This window comes from Mirounga leonina, unplaced genomic scaffold (assembly GCF_011800145.1).
Source record: "Mirounga leonina isolate KUSES-001 unplaced genomic scaffold, KU_Mleo_1.0 Mir_173, whole genome shotgun sequence".
NCBI classification, from domain to species: Eukaryota; Metazoa; Chordata; class Mammalia; order Carnivora; family Phocidae; genus Mirounga; species Mirounga leonina.
The window spans coordinates 73,651,667-73,672,292 of NW_023270447.1; the positions used below are offsets into that span (position 1 = coordinate 73,651,667).

At 54.6% G+C, this 20,626-nt stretch overlaps 1 protein-coding gene across 5 annotated transcripts; it reads left to right on the forward strand.

Moving 5' to 3' along the window:
- Window positions 1–337: 337 nt before the first annotated feature.
- Window positions 338–18,749, forward strand: FGR (FGR proto-oncogene, Src family tyrosine kinase). 5 transcript variants are annotated; one of them, XM_035019365.1, is made up of 13 exons: window positions 338–504; window positions 7,648–7,710; window positions 8,641–8,870; window positions 9,370–9,472; window positions 10,284–10,382; window positions 14,318–14,421; window positions 14,669–14,818; window positions 15,542–15,697; window positions 15,775–15,954; window positions 16,461–16,537; window positions 16,781–16,934; window positions 17,719–17,850; window positions 17,961–18,749. In XM_035019365.1, the coding sequence occupies exons 3-13, from the start codon at window positions 8,654–8,656 to the stop codon at window positions 18,167–18,169; spliced, it is 1,581 nt and encodes a 526-aa protein (XP_034875256.1). In that variant the 5' UTR covers window positions 338–504; window positions 7,648–7,710; window positions 8,641–8,653; the 3' UTR covers window positions 18,170–18,749. The 5 variants fall into 5 exon arrangements, with proteins under 5 accessions (XP_034875256.1, XP_034875258.1, XP_034875259.1 ...); XM_035019367.1 differs by having other exon boundaries at window positions 361–504; window positions 8,644–8,870; XM_035019368.1 differs by lacking the exon at window positions 338–504 and adding an exon at window positions 6,880–7,085 and having other exon boundaries at window positions 8,644–8,870.
- Window positions 18,750–20,626: the final 1,877 nt, after the last annotated feature.

Genomic DNA, 20,626 nt, shown 5'->3' on the forward strand with positions numbered 1-20,626 from the left:
CGCTTAACCAACTGAGCCACCCAGGCGCCCGAGAAAAGTTGCTTCTTAACCTGAAATCCACCCAGTCTAAAACAGCAGGTGCTTCTGGGGCTGAGGAACCTGCCCCTTCGGAGGGGACCTTTGGGAAGGCTGCCCTGGGGGCTCAGGTCTGGGGCAGGCGCTGGGGTGCAGGGGGAGGGCTGGGAGAGCCCAACCCCCCGTCGCCCGGGGGAGGCTGGAAGGGGGAGCGGGCGGGCCCGGGATCTGAGGGGCCCCTCCCCCCTCGGGCAGCCGGCTTGGGGCTGGGGCGTGACTGTGAGTTTTCCCCGCCGCCGCCGCCGCCGCAGGGCTTCAATAAGAGAAGTCCGAGGCGGCTTCCTCCTCCCGGCCCAGAGCGGGCGGCGGTCAGAGGCCGGCAGCTCCCCAGTTCCGCCCCCCCGTCCCCCACAACGTCTGCACTCGCGGCTGCTGGGAGCCGGGTCGGCTCGCCTGGGGTCCGTCCGAGGCGGCCTCCCCGGGGACCAGGTAGGCGGCCGTCAGGTGGGGCCGGACCGGCCGCGCGGCGCCCCGCCTCCGGCCCGCCCGCGCCCCGGTGGGACGGCTGGGGCTGGCGGGGGGGGAAGGGGGGGAGGCTGAACTGGAGGAGGAGGGACCTCACCCCCGAAAAGGACCTCAAGAGGCGAAGTTAGGAGACCTGGAGAAGGAAACGGATAAAATCTGGGGAGGGGGGCTGAAGGAATATGAGGAAAGCAGATTAAAGGGACCCCCTAAAAAGGTCTGGTAGGAAAAAACGGAGGGAACCTGTAGAGTGACATTAATAGAATTTGGGAAGGGGGCTGAGTCAGGGGAGAGGGACTAAGGAGACCCTCCCAAAGGGGCTGGGGAATAAACTGAGGGGACATTGAAAGGGAGGGTCTGGGGAGAAGCTGAGCGTTCTGGAAGAGGGGAACTAGGTGTGGGGGTGGGGCTGAGAGGACCAGGTGAGGGAGTTGGCTGGAGGAGGTCAAGGAGAACCATTTCTGGAGGATGCAGCATGTGGGGCACAATTCCGGGGGTCTGGTGGGGCGGGGAGGCTGCCAAAATCGCAGCCCCCTAACGCGCCCGCCCCCGCGCTGGTGGGCGGGTCCCGGATGGCGAGGGGACTCCTCCAAGGCGCTGGAGGCGTGGGTCCCGGCTTCCTGGGGAAGTCCCCGCCCTCAGCAGGGATGGGCCTCTCTGGGTGCCCCCTTCCCGCCCCCAGTGGCGGTCTCGGTCCACGTTCCCCCTGGGATCCGGGAATTGCTGGCAGCCCCGACGGAAATCCTGCTTTTGACCGCAGTTGCCCGGAGAGGCTGTCTCGTAGCAACCAGAGGGTGGAGAGGCAGAGCCCCGCGCTTCACGCTTCGCTGCTGTTGGGCGCGTTGCCCACGCAGCCCCCTTTGGTACCCCGTCCGCCCCCATTTTGGGTCCTCAGTCAGGGCAGGTTTCTGGACAGAAGGGTAAGGCAATGATGCTCGGTTCAGGCATCCTGGCGTGAGGATCTGCAGTCGCAGGGACTTAGCCAGGCTGGGCCCTTGATTGCTGTGTGACTTTATAGACAAGTTACAGGGCTTCTCTGGGCCTCATTTTCCTCATTTGAATTTGGGGGGAAATTACCTTTGACCGTACTCAGCCCCCATCCCCCCACCCCATCCCAAATCCCCAGAATCAGGTGTTTAGAAAGCAGTTTTTGCAGTGTCCTGGAGGGTTAAGAGTTATTACTGACCTAGGGGGGATCCTTTCCTTCGCCTTCTCAAAAGCATGGAGGGGGTACAGAAAGCCTGTCAGGGCCTCCAGGGCCAGCACACGAGTGACATCTAATAAATAAATGTTTGTAGATCTGTTGAAGTCCCGTACTGGGAAAGTTGGCAGGTTTGAGGTCTGTCCCCAACCCCTGTGGTACCACACCCAGTGACCCCTGACTCTTTCGGTATCCTTCCATCTGTGATGGTAGTGGGAGAGCAGGGCTCTGTTCTCCCTTCACAGATAGGAAGAGGGAGGTTCAGCAGTCAAGGACTGACGGAGCCAAAGTAGGGACTCGGAATCCAGAGCATCTTGTCCCCGATGTGATGAAAGAAGTAGCCAGAGCTGAGGCCCGAGTTCCCTCCTCATCCCTACTAGACCCCTTGTAGCCTTGTGGATAGGGGAGTGGGTGGCTGGCAAACTGTGGGAGGTGTGGCAGTCATGGGCTGCATGAACCCAGTCGGCCTGAAGCTGTGAGTGAGGTGTCAGAGTGTTTGTGAGTTTGGTTTGGGCTTTGAGTGAATAAGCATGAGCCTGTGAGCATATGTGTGGGTGTTTGGGTGTTCTCTACAGCCACCTGGAGCTAATGTGGCAAAGGAAGTGGCCAGACCTTGGGAGGCTGGGTAGGGGGACCCCAGAGCTGGGGAAGGAGAAGCCGGGGCCCTTTGTGCACCAAGCAGACCAGCAGACCACCTGGTTTGAGGATTTGGGCTGATATAAGGTGGAACCAGGGGAGGAGACTTCCTGTCTGGCCGCACTAGAATCTAGACTCCTATTCCCTCAGCTCCCCTGGACCACCCATGGCTCCCATCTCCTCAAAATCTTGAATACCTACAGACCCTTAGAAGCTGGTGGGTGACTTCTCAGCAACAGATAAGAAACCACCTTTACCCACACAAGTGGAGAAAATTCAGCTGACACCTTCAGGAATCCTGTGGGGGATAAAGCTAGTGTGGCAAAGATTAAGGCCCCTCCCTCACATGCCCCCACCACACCTGGCCCACAAGTGGTATAATCAGACTGGGGTATGTCTTCTTAGGCCCTGGGTGTTAGGGGTGGGGTGTTATAAGGCCTCAAGAAAGAATGGTGTGGGATGGTTAGAGGTTCAGTGAGAGGCGAGGCCTCCATGAAAGAGTTGGGGGTTAGTAAGAGACACTGGAGTTCAGTGAGGGGCGGAGGGCCTCTGGGTGAGGGGATGGAAGCCTTCAGTCAGAGGGCTCCGGTCTCCATGAGGGCATGGGGCGCAGTGCGGCTGAGACTTGGGCCCTGCCCCTGGGCAGCGCAGAGCCCTCAAGAGTAGCCGGAACTCTTGCAGGATGGTGGTTTTCTGCTGCTGCCAAAGTCCCAGTTCCCTCTTTCTGAAATCCCCCAGGCAACTGAACAAGCTCAGCACTCCCACCTCACCCTGGGAGCTTCTCTTCTCCGCCCTGCCGCTCCCCCTCCCTGGGCCGCGGAGGGGCCTTCCTCAAGGGAAGGGAGCGGAAGTGAAAGTTCACTGAGCACCACCTGTGTGCCTGGTGCTTTCACATTTGATGCTCAGAAGCAACCCCATGAGGTAGAGATTTATATTCCTATTTTCTAGGCAAAGAAGCTACAGCTCAGAGAGAGGTGAACCGACTTCCCCAAGCTAGTTGTCAGGCCGTGTAGAATTCAGCTTAAATCTGTCTCCAGGTCCCACAGATACTTGGCAGGGGTTAGGAGGCACAGGACATCCTGGGTCTACATCAAAGCCCTGACATGGCTTCGGGAAGTGTGGACCTCAAGAAAGGATGGGTGGCCCTGGGGCTCCTATGTTGAGGAGCAGGGCTAAGCCGGAGGCAGACTCCCCGCTGAGTGGCCCGCTGCCATATGGCAGGGGTGGTATGTTCACTTGGCCGTGGGCTGGAAATATGACGTATACTCGTCAGGGACAGCGTGACCTCCTGCGTGGGCTCTGAAGAGCACAGGCACGGTGTGAACCGAACTCTGGACCTGAATTAATGGTCCTGGTGCTTTGCTGCTTACGGTCTTCAGCCTCATTTGGCCACTGTTCACTGGGTAAGAGGCACGTCTTTTCGAGCCTTCCCAGCAGCTGCACTGAAGGTACAGATGCAAAAACTGAGGCTCGGAGGGCTGATATCATTCATCCAGGGTCCCAGAGCTAATAGTGTCATATAAAGAATAGGGGTGCGTGGCTGGCTCAGTCGGTAGAGCATGCGACTCTTGATCTGGGAGTCATGAGTTCAAGTCCCGTCTGGGGCATAGAGCTTACTTAAAAAAAAAAAAAGTAAAAGAACAGAGCTGGGGAGGGCCACACAGAGGGAGATGTTGAAGTCAGGAGCACCCTGGTCCAGGGTGGACCTCAGCTCTACTACCTACAACCTGAACTTGACACAGATGAGGCTCTGGAAGCTAACTCTAACTCCTATCAACCAGATGTTTAAGAGGCATGAACAGACCCGGGTCCCTGCAGTGACCAGACTGCTGGTGGCCTCCCCTCTCTGGGCTGTAAGGGGGACTGAGAGCATGTAGCACAGGGCCTGGCACGTTGTAGGTGCTCTTGAAGGGACACACATTATTGCTTCTGCTAGGGCTGCAAAATAGAACAGTGCTTAGAGTGGGATTGGAGCCAAATGGATTGGGATGGTGTTTAAGCCTCCCCTTGCTGTGTGATCTCTGCGACTCAGTTTGCTTATCTGTAAAAGATGGGTAGTAATAAAAGCTACTTCCTGGGGTAACTAAATGAGATCATGGATGGCAATTGCTTGGCACAATGCCAGGCACTAAGTATTTAATAAATTAGAAATTTTAGACTAATAGTTATTGCCACCCAGACTTCTAGGAAGTCAAATCACTGTCCACAGAGTTGGTGGCACCACTTAGGATCTGAGGTGGACGGGGAAGGAGAGTCCTAGGGGCTATCTGTCTGCAGATGCCTGAGCACAGAGGACCCAACCTGCTGCTTCTGCCTTTTCTCCTCTGCCTTTGACTCTTTAGTTCCCCGAGTTTCTCTTAATTTCTACCTTTCTCTTTTTCGGTCTCTGTATCTCTGTTGTCTTTCTGTTTCTCATTTCTGTCTCTGTTTGTCTCTTTCTTTTTATTCCTTCCTGGCAGCGAGCTGCTGGAGCTGGCTCTGGGGAGCTGATTGTGTGAATCTCTTCCGAGCGCAGTGTTCAAGAAGTCACCTCGGTTACTTGAAATCAGCCATGGTGGGAATATTTATACAACGGAAATCAGCAAATGCTACAACTCAGGGCCTTTTTTTTTTCCCTTTGAGAGTCAGTATGCCAGCACACCACACTGGGTTGCTCTTTGTCTCTCTGTGTCTCTCAGTCTCTGTCTCTCTGTCTCTGCCTTCTCATTCTCTGTCTCTCCCATCTCTTTCTTTCCTCTGACAAAGCCGCATGAGTGTGGTCACATCCAGCGTGCCCCCCCACCAATGCCTTGGACCATGCAGATGCCAGACCCTGTGCCCCACCCCCTCACCCCACATCTCCCCAACCTCTTCAGCATACTGGTGCCCAGACAGCCTTGCCTAGCCCTGGACTTTGGTCCCCAGCAGGCTGGGGAGTGCCAAGTCCTGAGAGCTGCTCCCCACTGCCTGTTCCCCACACTGTCCGCCCTGCCCGGGCTCTTCCTCAGCCCACAGAACCCTCGGCCTCCTCCTCAGAGGCTCACCGTTTCTGAACCCCCCCACCCCAACCCCATTCCAAACATGCAGAATTTGGGACTCCCATTAGGCTGACTTAAAAATGTTGTGGTTGGGGTGTTGCCTGGGTGGCTCAGTCGGTGGAGCATGCGACTCTTGATCTTGGGGTTGTGAGTTCGAGCCCCACGTTGAGCCTAAAGCCTACTTGAAAAAAAGAATTGAAAAAAAATAAAAATGTTGTGGTGATATTTATCTGGGTATTTTTGGAAGTGGCAACCTTGTATCGATGTGGGGACCCAAGAGGTTGTACAAATCTGTGTCTCTTTTAGAGGGGTGCTCTGTGTGGGTCTGTGACTTGGGAGAGGGCTCTGTATATCTCGGTGTGTCCGTCTGGGGGCTCTGGACCTCTGTGAGTGCTGGCAGGAATGGCTGTAATTATCCGTGTCTGTGACCAGAAGATGGAGAGAAGTGGCTCAGATTCTGGAGCCAAATGTCAGGATTCATCATGTGTGTGACCTCGGGCTGGTCTCTAAAACTCGTCGTGCCTCAGTTGCCTTATCAATAATGGTAATACGTCAGAGTGTTGTTATGAGAATAAAATGCAGTCGTGTATGTCAAGTGTTTAATGCAGTGGCTGGCACCTAGTGAGCGCTATAAATCCTGTCTATACTGTTCTCGTGGAGAGGTGGTGCGTGTGTGCACGTGTGTGTGTAGGTGGGTGAGGGCCGGGGGCGTCCGTGTGTGCGGATGTGGCTATCCTTGAAGATGTCTGTCTAGAGAGGAGCTGTGTGTAGCTGAGGTAATGTGTGCGTCCCAGAATGTGTCAGGAGGGCTGTGTGCATCTGGGTGTAGGCCCTGTGTGCCGGTCGCGATGGGTCGGTGTCTTCCCGTGAGAAGACCTCCATTCTCACCCTGTAACCTTTGTTTTCATCTTACCCCCATCGGTCCCCTCGGTGCCTGAAATCCCTTCGTGCCCTGCGTCCTGGGTGCCCCCCACCTCCACCTGAATCCTCTCCCTGGCCCTGACCAGCCCTCAGCGTCTTGGAGCCTTTCAGACACAGTGGTTGCACCCCAGGGGAGGGGTCCCGAGGTGAAGATCAGAGCAATGGCTTAGTGAACATAGGCTATTTTAGGGCTCTCACCACAGCCCGCCTCGCCGTTCACCAGATGGGTGTCACTCCCCTACACACACCAGAGAACAGTTACAGTGACGAGCGAGAGGGGCTGGTGGGTCTAGAGTAGAGGTCAGGGCACTGATGTGACAGAGCCATCGGCTAGGCAGCTGGATCTGGTTGGAGCCAGGAAGGCTTCCTGGAAGAGGTGAGTATACTCAGTAGGAGGAGCAGGACCCAGAGAGAAGAGGAGGACGTCCATAAGGGAACTGGACTTGGGTGTCAAGAAAGGCAAGGCGGGGACACCTGTCACAAGGGTCCTTAGCCCCTCTGGGGGAAATCAGGGTTCACTGGGTTGGCCCCACCCTACCACTCTCCATTCCTCTCACATCTTAAGAAACCCTCTCCCCAGCAGTTCCTCTCTAAGTGTTGCAATGGCAGAGTTTCTGGTGGGGCCTTGCTCAATGATCTGCCTGCCCTGTTGCTCAGAGGACATAGCTTTCAGGAAAGTCTCGGCTCGCGTGGAGGCTCCCCAAGGGATCCTGGTGGCCCTGGCTTCTGACCTGGGGCTTTACCTGGTGTGGGGATAGGAGCGAGCTCTGGAGGTAGGTGTCCACCTTCACCTTGCCACCAGCCGTAACCCTGGGGCTGCGGGGGCTTACGGAGCCCGGGGTGGGAGCAGAGGCAGTATGCAGAGGAAGGCTCGCTTTTAGGAGCCGGTGACTGGGGGGGAGGGGGCCTGTGAGTGAGCTGGGCATGGCTTGATAGAAATCCAGTGAAAGCGGTGGGTCTAACACAAAAAGATAAGTATCTGAGTAGGAGTCTGTCACCCTCAGAGGCAGCGCGTGTGCCTACGTATGCGTGCGTGTGTGTGCCTGTGCATCTGAGCTTGGGCTTGTGTGAGAGTTTGTTTGTGTTAGTGTGCTGGTGTGTGTTGGTGAGTTGGTGTGTCAGGTGGATATGAGTGAGAGAGTTGGTGTGGGTGGTGTGTCCTGTGCGACGGTAGATGTGTAAGTTCGCCAGGGGCGGTGGGAAGGAAAATGGAGGCAGAAGTCATGCTGGGACCGAGCCCAGGCCTGGCTTCCTGAAGAGGGCAGAAGCTGACAGCTGGCTTGCAGGAACCTTGGCTGAGGCTTCATCTTCCATGTCCTTCTCTCTCGCCCTCAGGTCTCGGGCCCCCCCCAAGGACCATGCCGCAGCCCTGCTGACCCAGGAGTAGGGGCCTGAAGGGTGAGTGGGGAGAGTGGGGACGGAGGGCTTTCAGGGCCAGGAAAGGGGGTGAGGTGGCCTTCCTGAGCCCCACAACTCATCACAGCCCCCTCCTCCTCCAAGAGCCCTGTTGCTAGGTAACAGATGGGGGAGCCACAGAGAGACAGCTTGAGAGGCCAGAGGCTGGACCCACAACAGGAAATGGCCTTGATCCCCTTCTGCAGGGACTCTTCAGGTGCAGACACAAAGAGCCCTCACACACACTCACACGCAAACATGTCTCGGTACCTAGACATGCACGGACACAGAGGGAGACACACACACACAGACAGTCACGCATACTCACGCAGAGACACACACACAGACAGGCGCGTATGCACCCACACGGGGCTATGCACGTGGTCATACACACCGACACAGAGGCACCTACTCGCACAGAGATCCACACACACACACACACACACACAGGAACACACATACACACTTCCACAGAAAGACACGAACACACGCAGGGCCATCACATGCACGGAGACATGTACCCACACTCATACTCACACAGACACACAGACATTCACGGGAGGCTGCACACACAGACACACCCACAGGCAAACTCACAAATACTTAGAGACACACAAAAGACACGCATATGCAAGCCTCTGAAGAAGTCACAAAAACACAACGTATTGAAGCAAGAGGAGGCAAAAATAGATTATCAATAAACACAGCAGCATCCCAAGGCAGAAAACCAGCCCACGAAGGGTATACATTTTCTCTGCAAACATATGGCAGCCGCTGGGAGGGAGACCCAAAGGTAGCCTTGCCTCACCTTTACCCTTCACCGGGGAGGACCCCGAGAGGGCATCTGCATGCCTGCGTGAGTGTGTTTGTGCACGTGTACGTGGGGGGCCTATGTGGCAGGGGCCCCAGAGTGAGCCATACCCCGTTCTGTAGCAGGGCGCCTGGAATGGGCTGTGTGTTCTGCAAGAAGTTGGAGCCGGGGCTCAAGGAGGATGTTGGCCTGGAAAGGGACTTCAGGGGCAGTGGGGCTGTAGACTGCTATGGCCCTGACCCTACTCAGGCCCGGACTGGGTCCTCCTTGGCCCATATCCCCAACTACAACTTCCCCACTCAGTCCACCAGCCATGCCTTCCTTGATGGGGGCGCCATCAGGAGCATCTCCGGTGAGTCTAGTGGGCTGGAGGCGGGCACTGCCTGGCCCCTGGGAGAACCTGGGGGAAAGGGAGACATCTTTAGGAGGCTCCACTATGACGTGGGAGATACCGACTTTCAGAGCCCAGTCTGAGGGAGAATGTACAGCCCTACCTCAGAAATCCCGGTCTGAGGGGAAGACAGCTCTGTTCCCATCTGAGAGAGGGACCCTGATGACAGGCCCAAGTGGGAAGTCTTGGCGAGGAAGAGGAGGAATGGGTAACTTGGGGACTCCCCAGGGTGTGAGGGATGGGCTGGAAACCATATGCCCTGAATCCATGGGAAGCCAAGCTGCGAAGCCCAAATCAGAACTCCACTGGACTCCAAAGGCCATTGGGAGCCAGGCACTGCAGCCGTGGGGAGGCACAGAGCCTGGCTGGGGAACAGGACTGGGGGGGGGGGCGCAGTGTGCAGGTCCCTTGGAACCCCCTGCCCCATGCCCTACTCCGCTGAGTAGCCCTGACTCTGCAGGGACTGGGGTGACCCTGTTCATCGCCCTGTATGACTATGAGGCCCGGACAGAGGATGACCTCACCTTCACCAAGGGTGAGAAGTTCCACATCCTGAACAACACGTAAGTAACCAGGCCACCCGGCTCAGGACATGGCCGGGGCTGGTAGCAGGACCCAGAGAGGAATCTTACCTGGTCCCTCAGAAAGCTCCAGCCTAGCTGGGGACACAGATACAGGACAGTAACAATTCTGAGTAATCATTACTATGTAGGGGGAGCATGAGGACATATGGGCCCAGAAAGAACACTAAATATGGTCTCGAGGCTAGTGATCAAGGCAGGCTTCCCGGAGGAGGTGACTTCTAAGGTGAGACTAGAAAAAATCAATAGATGTTGAAAGAAGAGGTGAGAAAAGAGGAAGAGAGAGTGAGAATGAGAATAAATGTGACTTCCGGAAACCACCAAGTGGTCATTCAGTCTAGGTGGATCATAAAGTGTGAGGTGTAGAATGGAGAGAGCAGAAGCTAGAGAGGCAAGTGGAAACGGATTCTGCAGGGTTTTTTAAGCCATGTTGAAGAATCTAGATTTTATCCAGAAGGCAATATATAGTCACTGGTGGTATGGGAGGATTTCAGTGGGGAAGTAACTGAGTTAGCTGTCCGCTGCCCACCCAAATCCCAGCCCAGCTGAGGAGCCATAGATCAAAGCCAAGAGGCCCACACATCCCCAGACATGTTGCTTCTGCAGGGAAAATTCTCCTGGGGTAGCTTCAGTGGCTGAGAGCAGAACAGACAAAAGCCCTGGGGTGTGTGTGTGTGTGTGTGTCTAAGGTGAGGGGCTGGCAGGCTCCACCTGACCCTTCGCATGGCCCTGCCTGGCCCCAGTGCTCCAGGGGGCTGGGCTGCCATTGACTCCCTGTGTCCTGTGTCTGCAGTGAGGGTGACTGGTGGGAAGCCCGGTCTCTCAGCTCCGGACAAACTGGCTACATTCCCAGCAACTACGTGGCCCCTGTGGACTCCATCCAGGCCGAAGAGTGAGTAGGGGGTGGGAGATGGCTATCCCTAAGGACAGGACAGGACCCTGGAGTCCAAGGCCACCTCTGAGTCACAGCCCCACTCAGCCTATCTTCTTACCTATATTTCTGTGAGGTCATTGTGAGAATAAGAGAAGAGAATAATGATGTTTATGACAGTAAATATTTATGTAGCACGTCCTATGTTCTGGGCACTATTCAAAGTGCTTTCTGTGTATTAACAGAGTTAGGAACTAATATTATCCTGCTTTATGAATGAGGCAAGTGAGGCACAGAGAAGTTAAATATCCTACCCAAGTTCACATGGCTAGTAAGTAGGTGGAGTTGGTATTTGAACCCAGATAGTCTGGCTGCACTTGCAAAGCATTATACATATTGACTCTCAGCGATAACAACAGCATAATGAGCTATTAAAAAATTGTAAAATGCTAAACAAATGCAAGGGGATATTACTTAGAATTAATTCTGTTAAAGAGGCGCCTGAGTGGCTCAATCAGTTATGCATCAGACTCTTTTTTTTTTTTTAAGATTCTTTTATTTATTTTAGAGAGAGAGAACATGAGCAGAGGAGGGGCAGAGAGAGAGAGAGAGAGAAGCAGATTCTCCACGGAGCGCAGAGCCCGATCCCATGACCCCAGCGGAAACCAAGAGTTGGACACCCAACCGACTGAGCCACTGAAGTGCCCAGCATCCGACTCTTGATTTCAGCTCAGGTCATGATCTCAGGGTCCTGGGATAGAGCCCTGCATCTGGCTCTGAGCTGAGCAGAGTCTGCTTGTCCCTCTTCCTCTGCCCCTCCCCCCACTGGCACACACACACTCTCTCTCAAATAAATAAATAAAATCTTAAAAAAAAAAAAGAATTAATTCTGTTAAGGAGACAGGGAATTATCATTCATGGTGTACCATTATAACCTGAGATATGACGACGGGGACTTTACCCACCTTGAGTCATTTAATTCTCATAGTCACACTATTGATATTATTGTTGTCCCCACTTTACAGATGAGAAAACTGAGGCTCATAAAAAAAACTTTTTAATCTATGTGCACATATACATACATGTATGGGAAAAGAAAAGATTGTAGAGACTGCAGAGTAGGAGTCACCAGGACGTGGTGACTAATTTGCCATTGTGTTTGGGGTGTGGGAGGAATCAAGGGTGACCCAAAGTCTTCTTGAGGAACTGAGTGGGTGACGGTGCCATTTGCTAAAGTGGGAAACACAGGAGAAGGTATAGGTATCTGGGTTCTGGTGGGGGGACTTGTTGGGTTGAGGTTCGCAGAGAGGAACACCCAGGTAGAAGACACTGCCAACAATTGGATTAGGCTGTACTTTGTATGAGAGGGGCCCAACCCAGGCCAAGCGAGGCCACTGAATTAGCCCAGAGGAAGGGGCAACTTTTCCTAGTTGGCACTAAGGCTCTTTGTTTGCTGTGGCTCTTGCAGAGGATACCACTGGGCTGGGGTGGAAATCTGGGACTCTCCAGAGTGGAGGTGACAATTAAAGCTGCATGGGAGGGTGAAGGAAGGGGAGGAGAGTGAGAAAGAGATTGATTGGCCCTAGGACCCACCTTTGGAGAAAGCTGCCTCGAAGGAGAAGTTGCTGTTGGAAAACCAGGCCAAGCCAAGTCAGAACAGCCAAGAGGCGGGTGGAGGAGAGGTTGCAGGAAACTAGAAAGGGAGTGTCAGAGGCTGCCACTGGATTTGGCAATAGGGGTGACCTTGGTGAGTGATCTCTCTGTATGAGGGTGGGGGTGGGGGCCAGACAGCAGAGCCTGGGAGGGAGTAGGAGGTGAGGAAGTGGAGACCCAAGTGTGAAGTGCTTTTTCAAGTGAAGGGAAGGTGAGAGATATAGCAGAATGTTGATGGCAAGTTAGGGCTTAGAACAGTTTTTTTGGGGGGGAAGGAAGAAATGGGGGCATATGTAGAGGTTGGTGGGATGGAGAGGCTGCAGGTAGGGGCGGGTTGGTAGGGGAGAGGTGTCCCTGAGCAGAGGGGAGTGGTTGGGGTCCTGAGCTCAGAGTGGGTGAGGCCTTCATCCAGGAAAAGTGGTAGGAGTCATGGAGGAGAGAAAGGGTGATGATGCAGAAGGTGGGAGGTATGGGGGGTTCAAGCTTGCATCCACAACTTAGAGGTAGTGTCACGAGCCCTGAGAGGCACTCACTGCCATGTCATGGTTAAGAGCAGTGTTGTGGTTAAGAGTGCAGGCCCTTGAGCAGACAACTTGTGTTCCTATTCTGGCAACATAGCTTAAGAGTGTGTGGCCTTGGGCAAGTTGCTTAACCACTAGATATCTCCATTTCCTCATCTGTGTAGTGGGAGTTAATAATAGGACCTACCTCACAACATTGTTATAAGAACTAAATAAATACCGAGGCACCTGGGTGGCTCAGTCGGTTAAACATCTGCCTTCGGCTCAGGTCATGATCCCAGGATCCTGGGATCGAGCCCCATGTTGGGCTCCCTGCTCCGCAGGGAGTCTGCTTCTCCCTCTCCTTCTGCTGCTCCCCCTGCTTGTGGCTCTCTCTTTCTCTGTCAAATAAATAAATAAATAATCTTCAAAAAAAAAAAAAAGAACTAAATGAATATAATATGTATTAAAGCAGCGCATGACATAAAATAAGCACTGCTATTATTAAGTTAACTATTAAGGAAGTAATTACTATCATGGGTATGGGTGGGGGCAGGGCTTTGAAAAAACTTGGGGAGTGTGTCCTGTCTACACAGTCCTTCAATAGTTCCTCTTTCCCCATCCTGCCTACCCGCTTGGACACCCCTCCACTTGCCAATGCCTTCCCTGTTCCCCAAACTGTGCCTAGTACCCAGGTGTGGACTGGCCGCTTTATTTATTTATTTATTTATTTAAAAGATTTTATTTATTTGAGAGAGAGAGCGCACACGCACACACCCATGGTGGGGAAGGGCAGAGAGAGAGAGAGAGAGAGAGAGGAAGAGCGCACACATGCATAAGGGAAGGGGAGGGCGGCTTGGAGGGAAGGAGGGGCAGAGAGGGAGAGGGAGAAGCAGGCTCCCCACTGAGCAGGAAGCCTGACACATGGGACACATGGCTCTGGGACACATGGCTTGATCCCAGGACCCTCCGGATCATGACCTGAGTCGGAGGCAGACGCTTAACCTTAATCGACTGAGCCCCCCCAGGCGCCCCAGACTGGCCAATTTAGTAATCAAAGGACATCTGAGTCTCCCGTGGTGCCTCCGGGGCCATTCGGTCTCCCCAGTGTACGTTCACAGTGGATTTAAGGCCACAGTTCAGTCCCAGGAAGAATATCCAAGACAGAACAGGAACGCTTGACACCTGAGGTTGAAGGCGAGACTTGTAAGAACATCCAAATTTCAGAGAGTGGAGGAAAAACAGCAGTCAGAGCCAGGCAGGAGCAGTCAGAAAGAGGGGGAGAGAGGCAGGAAAGGCTGTTGTTTGGAAGTCGCAGGGTAGGGGTGGTTGTGGGAAGAAGGATCTGAGAGATTGCCTGGGTGGTGGGAAAAGAACTAGGCTGAGCAGCAAAGAATTTCAGGTAGACCTCATCAACCAGTCCTGCAACAAGGTCACTTCCCCTCTCTGAGCCTCAGGTTCCGCATCTACAAAATGAGCCCACGGACGAAGCAGTAGTGAGATGCGTTAAGGAACTTGGTAGCACCCTGATGAGGTCACTAGCGACTGGGGTCTTAGCCATTTTAGTCAAAGAGAAACCCAGAGAGTGGAGAGGAGAAGCCTAACCTATTGGGCACCAACTTCGAGCCCAGCATTCTACGTTCCCCGTCTCTGTGCTTCTCATGATCAGGCTGTGAAGCAGGTGTAGGAGCCCCGTTTTGCGAGTGAGGAGATTGAATCTTGGCTAGTGAGGTGGTTTGCCCTAGGAGGCTGAGTTGGGGGTTGAACTGCGTGTCTCTGACTCTTGCTGGCCCTTCCCAACAGGTGGTACTTTGGAAAGATCGGGAGGAAGGATGCCGAGAGGCAGCTGCTCTCCCCAGGGAACCCCCGGGGGGCCTTTCTTATTCGTGAGAGTGAGACTACCAAAGGTGGGGGCCTGGGAAGGGGCAACTGGGAGGCCCAGCTGTCAGGGTGGGGCTGGGGGCAGTGGTGAGGGGCTTGGGTCAGGGCCCGGGCCCAGACTGGGACAGGGGTGGAGGACCAGAGATACGACTGGGACTGGGTTCAGGGGGTGCGTGGCCATCCAAGTTCCGAGTCCCCAGGCATTTGGGCTTCTCGGGCTCTAAGATGGAGAGCGAGGAGGAAAGCAGACTTGCAGGTGACCCTTGCCCACAGGTGCCTACTCCCTATCCATCCGGGATTGGGACCAGGCCAGAGGCGACCACGTGAAGCATTACAAAGTCCGCAAGCTGGACACGGGTGGCTTCTACATCACCACACGGGCCCAGTTCGACTCGGTGCAGCAGCTGGTGCAGCACTACACTGGTGAGGGCTGGCTTCTGGGGCTGGTGTGTGCTCTGGGTCCCTGAGCCGACCCGCTGAGAATTCGGCCCAGGGAGGGAAAGGGGCTCCCAAAGCTGTAGGGCTGGGGCAGAACTGGAACCAAGTGTTTGGGTTCCCAGCCCAGGATCCTGCCCCGTCGGATTCCAGAGGAAACAGGTGTGAGGCTGTGGACGGCCAAAGGGCGCCCCCTAATGTCTAGCGGGGCAGGAGGCCCAACAGACCTGACTTGGAGGATGGGCTGTAGGGTTGAGAGGAAGCTGGGAATCAATGCCCAAGTTTCTGCTTCAGTGAGTTAGGCCAAAGGTGAGGTCCATGGAAGGGTGAGGGCCTCATGTCCACACCTTTGTCTCGAATCCCGAACTCCATTTCTACCTGTCAGGGTCCCACCTTAACCTTGAAGGCCCAGCTGGAGGCCACCTCCTGTGGGAAGGACACAGGTCCCTGCAGGGATCATCTCTCCCTCTGGGTGCCACCTCCTTCCCTGGGCACCAACATGTTCACCTACTCAGTGGGTCAGGTTGCCTTCTGCCCCAGCCTGTGACCTCACCCGTTCCTAGTTTCTTTCCACTGATGGGGGAGGTAGGTGGGGGGAGGGGGGCGTTGTGTGTGTGCATGAGATGGGATGAGGAATGTGTGGGGTGTCCTGGCCTGCCTGCGACCTTCAACACCCCCCCACCACCACCACCACCAACCCCTGCTCCTCAGAGGTGAACGACGGGCTATGCCAACTGCTCAAGGTGGCCTGCACCACCATGAAGCCGCAGACAATGGGCCTGGCCAAGGACGCTTGGGAGATCAGCCGCAGCTCCATCGCGCTCGAGCGCCGCCTGGGCACCGGCTGCTTCGGGGACGTGTGGCTCGGTACGGAGGTCCCGGGGGCGGGGCGAGGGCTTGGGACATCGGGGAGCCGGCGCTGACGAGCCGGGACCACCTGGCAGGCATGTGGAACGGCAGCACGAAGGTGGCGGTGAAGACCCTGAAGCCGGGAACCATGTCCCCGAAGGCCTTCCTGGCGGAGGCGCAGATCATGAAGATGCTGCGGCACGACAAGCTGGTGCAGCTGTACGCGGTGGTGTCGGAGGAGCCCATCTACATCGTGACCGAGTACATGTGCCACGGTGAGGGGCGGGGTCAGGAGGCGGAGTCTGGGGGGCGGGACTTGGGGCGAAGTTCAGATGGCCGTCTCTGGGGGAGGGACCTGAGTGGCGATCTGTGATGGGACAGGGGACTTGGAGCAGAGTCCGAGAGGGAGGCCGGGATGAGTGAAACCACGCGAGTCCTGGGAGTGGGGGCGGGTCCAAGTTTAGACTAGGCGGGGGCTGGGGGCGGAGCCTCGGTTCAGCTGGTGGGTGGGGCTTGGACGAATGAAGACCGAATCTGTGATGGGGAAGGATCTGGGGCGCAGTCTGAGTGGGGCGTGTCTAGGGGGACGGAGGAGGAGAAGAAACGAGCTGTGGGCAGAGTCTGGGTGTCTGTGAGAGCGAGTCCTGGGCAAGGGCGGGCAACAGGGGGCGGGGCCAAGCTCTGTGCAATGGGAACTGGGTAGGGGCGGAGCCAAGCGAGGGAAGGTTGGCCTGGAGCTGGGGGTAGTCTTGCTGCTGATTTTCTGAGTTCCTTTCCTCAGGTAGCTTGCTGGAGTTCCTCAAGGACCGGGAAGGCCAGGATTTGACATTGCCCCAGTTGGTGGACATGGGAGCCCAGGTAAACTGGGACACCAGCCTTTATTTCAGACTGGCCTCCTATGAACCTCTACAAATCCCTGTGCCCTCAAACACCTGCCCCCTGGAAGTACATACAGTCCCATTCACTGGATCATCTGTGCGACCTGAGGCAGGGCACTGCCCGTCCCTGAGCCTCAGTCTCCTCATCTGGAAAGTGGGGTTTTCAAGTGATCTCTCACACAAGCCATGGTGTTCCCATTTCTCCATACCTTGGCCCCCCTAGGTGGCTGAGGGCATGGCCTACATGGAACGCATGAACTACATCCACCGAGACCTGAGGGCAGCCAACATCCTTGTTGGGGAACGGCTGGTGTGCAAGATCGCTGACTTTGGGCTGGCCCGTCTCATTGAGGATGATGAGTACAACCCCCAGCAAGGTGCCCTTCCTCTCTTCACCTTCCAAGAGCTCCCCAGTGCACCAAGGGGCTGTCACGGGGCTCCACATATTCAGGAACCATTCCCTCCACTCCCAGACCATCTGGGATACTCCCATCCTGATGTAGTAGAAGAGGCAACTCTAGGTTTGAATCCCAGCTCCTCTACTTACTAGCCAAGTGACCTTGGGCAAGTCACCTAACCTCTGTGAGCTGTTTTTTTCTCATATATAAAATGAAAGTATTCAGAGAAAAGTAAGTCAACAGATATTTATCAAGCACCTACTATATGCCAGGCACTACTATAATTCTCAAGGGAAAAACAATAAAGTGTAATGGTGTGAACTCTGTAGCCAGAATGTCTGGGAGTGAATCCTAGCCACTTATAATAAGCTATGTGATCTGGGAAGTTGCTTAACGAGTCAGTGCCTCCTTTTCCCAATCTGTACAATGGGGATAATAATAGTATCTACCCCACAGGGTTTTTGCGAGGTTAAATGAGTTCATGCCTATAAATCACTTTAAAACAGTGCCTGGCAGAGGCATCTGGCTGGCTCAGTCGGTCGGAAGAGCATGGAACTGTTGATCTCAGGGTTGTGAGTTTTTGAAAGTTTATTTACTTCAGTAATCTCTACAGCCAACATGGGGCTTGAACTCACGACCCCAAGATCAGACGTCACATGCTCTTCTGACTGGGCCAGCCAGGCGCCCCAACATGCCATTCTCTCAATCCAGCTGTTCCTAGGGGCCTCCTCGATGACTTCCCCTTCTCTCCCAATCTCTCCAGGGGCCAAGTTCCCCATCAAGTGGACAGCTCCAGAGGCTGCTCTCTTTGGCAGATTTACCATCAAGTCAGATGTGTGGTCCTTTGGGATCCTGCTCACTGAACTCATCAGCAAGGGCCGAGTCCCCTACCCAGGTTTGCTGGGGTGGGGAGGTGGAAGGGTGGGGCGTCAAGGGAAGGGCTTCCTCCTGGTTTCCTCTTTGGGAGGGGCTAGGCCCCCTGACTGACAGAGCCCCTCCCTCCAGGCATGAATAACCGGGAAGTGTTGGAGCAGGTAGAGCATGGCTACCACATGTCATGCCCCCCAGGCTGCCCAGTATCCCTGTATGAAGCCATGGAGCAGACCTGGCGTCTGGACCCAGAGGAGAGGCCTACCTTCGAGTACCTGCAGTCCTTCCTTGAGGACTACTTCACCTCCACAGAACCCCAGTACCAGCCTGGGGATCAGACATAGCCTGCTTGGGCATCCACCACCTTTCTGGGGTGCCCACCAATCCCTTCCAACCTCCAGGGCTCTGGTCTCAAAGCCCCCAGGCTTAGAACCCTATAGGGTCTTACCGTGTCAGAAAAAGCAGGTTGCTCTTGACACCATCTAGGGTAACCCACTCATTTTTAAAGATGGGGCCAGTCCAGGCTTAGAGATCATCCCTCACTCAGGCCCCAAGCACTATTTCTCCCTTTCCCACTTAGGCTCCTACCTCTAGACTCTCTTCCCACCTATCCCCCAAAAGAAATGCTCAGACCTTGTCTAGTTATTTATAAAACTGTATATCCTTTCCCTCCCTTACCTCCTATCCCTGCTTTTTTACCCTATCATCCCACCCTGAATTCACCTCCTACTCAATTCTCTTGTGTCTGTAAGTTGCAAAGACAGGGAAAGTTTTTGCTGGATCCCTTTCCTGCTGGGTGGACACTGTGGTCCCAGACTAGGGTGAAAGCCCAGGGTGAGGGAGAGGCTTGCTGAGGGCTCACTGCCTCTCTGAATCATGTGTGTGTTTATTGCTTTTTGTAAATAAGAAAAGTGACAATATGAATCCTTGAGCCATGAAAATCCCTTCTGTTAGGGGGAACGGTGGCCAGAGGAAGGTGACTGTGACTGCTTTGGCTGCCGGGAGGAGGGGGAGGCGAGAGAGTGTGTTTTGGGATACCCAGAAGTCCTGATGCTTGTCCTCATGTGAGTTTAGGACAAGTTGAGAGATGGATACAGAAGATAGGCAATTGGAGCTCAAAATGTCCCCTTCATGACTGAAGCGGCTTTCAATCTGTGTGCAAAGGGTTTGCTAATTCTCTCCTTGATTTCAGCAGATATACCATTCATCACAGGCACAAGAGCAGAACCTGTTAGGCCCCTCTTGACGGGGGCAGTGGGGAAGACCACAGTGGACTCTCTGTAGCTCCCCCAAAAAAGACAGAAGGGAGGGGAAGGGAGAGAGGCCTGAGAGCTAGTCTAGCTCATTGGATTTCACTCCAGGCAACTTTGCCCCCTAGGGGGCTTTGGAGAGGGTTGAAGGCAGTTTTGTTGGGTCACAAGGACTGGGGGCTCCTATTGGCAGGTAGTGGGCAGGGATTGGGGGTACTAAACAACCTGCCATGAGCCTCTGCAATGAAGAATTGTCCCGTGTCCTTGCTGCCACTTTGAGAGACTCTGGCAGCTGATGTGCCTCCAAGTGGAAACAAAAGGAACAGGGAATGAGGGTTCCCACATCTCCCATCAGGAAATCGTGGACCCCTGACTTCCTAAGGGAATGGACTGGGTTGGGGGGGCAAGAGTCTGGGAGCTAGGAATCATGGCTGCAACTGGCAAACTATTACTAAGCGTTAACTCTGGGAAGGGCCCTTTGCTTGGCAAGGCCCCAGGAAAACAAACATGAACAAGACCTGTCTCTGTCCTGGAGGAGTTCACAGCCAGGCTGGGGAGAAACAGTAATAATAATAACTCACTTATTAAGTGCTGCATGCCAGATGTGTTTACATACATCTTTTCATTTAATCCAGTTCTGAGTCTGGGTCTATGATCAGCCCCCATTTACAGATGAGGAAACTGAGGCTCCAGGGTTACATGATGTACCAAGGTCACACAGGTGCATGTGACCGGGCTGGGACCTGAACCGAGGCCCATGATCTTTCTGGACTCTGGGCTTTGGGAAGAGATCTTATCTGCCCCAGGTAGATACTTGGAGGATCCTCCTCCCTCTAGATATTGGTAGAAAGGTTCCCTGGAAATCCCCCCACGTTGAGTATCCTAGGGAAAGGGGACAAGGCAGATTGAGTTCCCTGTGCTGAGCTCTGTGCTGGGGACCGCTGAATGGGAGCAGTAAGATGAAGAGAGGCCAAGTGGCTGCTGAGAGAGGTGTCACAGGGGTGGGAGCCTTAGCTCTGCACACTTGAACTCAGGGGCCGTGGCTTCCGAAGAGCCCGTCTCTGGCCAACTAAGCTCACAAGAACCTGCCACAGGAGCCAGAGGCCGAATGTGTCCGCCTCCGTGAGTAAGCGGGTAAGCGCACAGCTCTGGGGCTGAAGTGCCTGGGGTGCAGCTTGCCTCTACCACTCACTCGCTGTGTGACTTGGGGCAGGTTACTAATCTCTCCAAGCCTCAATTTCCTCCTCTGTGAAATGGCAATAAGATGTTCAACTCGTGTTCGCCCTCTCTGTCACTACCCTTTACAAATTACATATTCTATGCTGGGTGTCCTGCTAAGTGCTCGCCGCCGTTGAAGCTTCACGGGACCCCATGAGGAGCAGGCTGTTGTATCTTCATTCTACTAGTAAGGAAACTGAGGCACAGTGAAGTAAGTACTTTTAAGTAGAAGAGCAGGGGCTTGAACCAGGTCCCCTGACTCCAAAATCAGTGTTTTTAGTCTCTATAGCTCTCTATAGTCTTCTCCTGGGACCAGAATATTCTTGCCTCTCA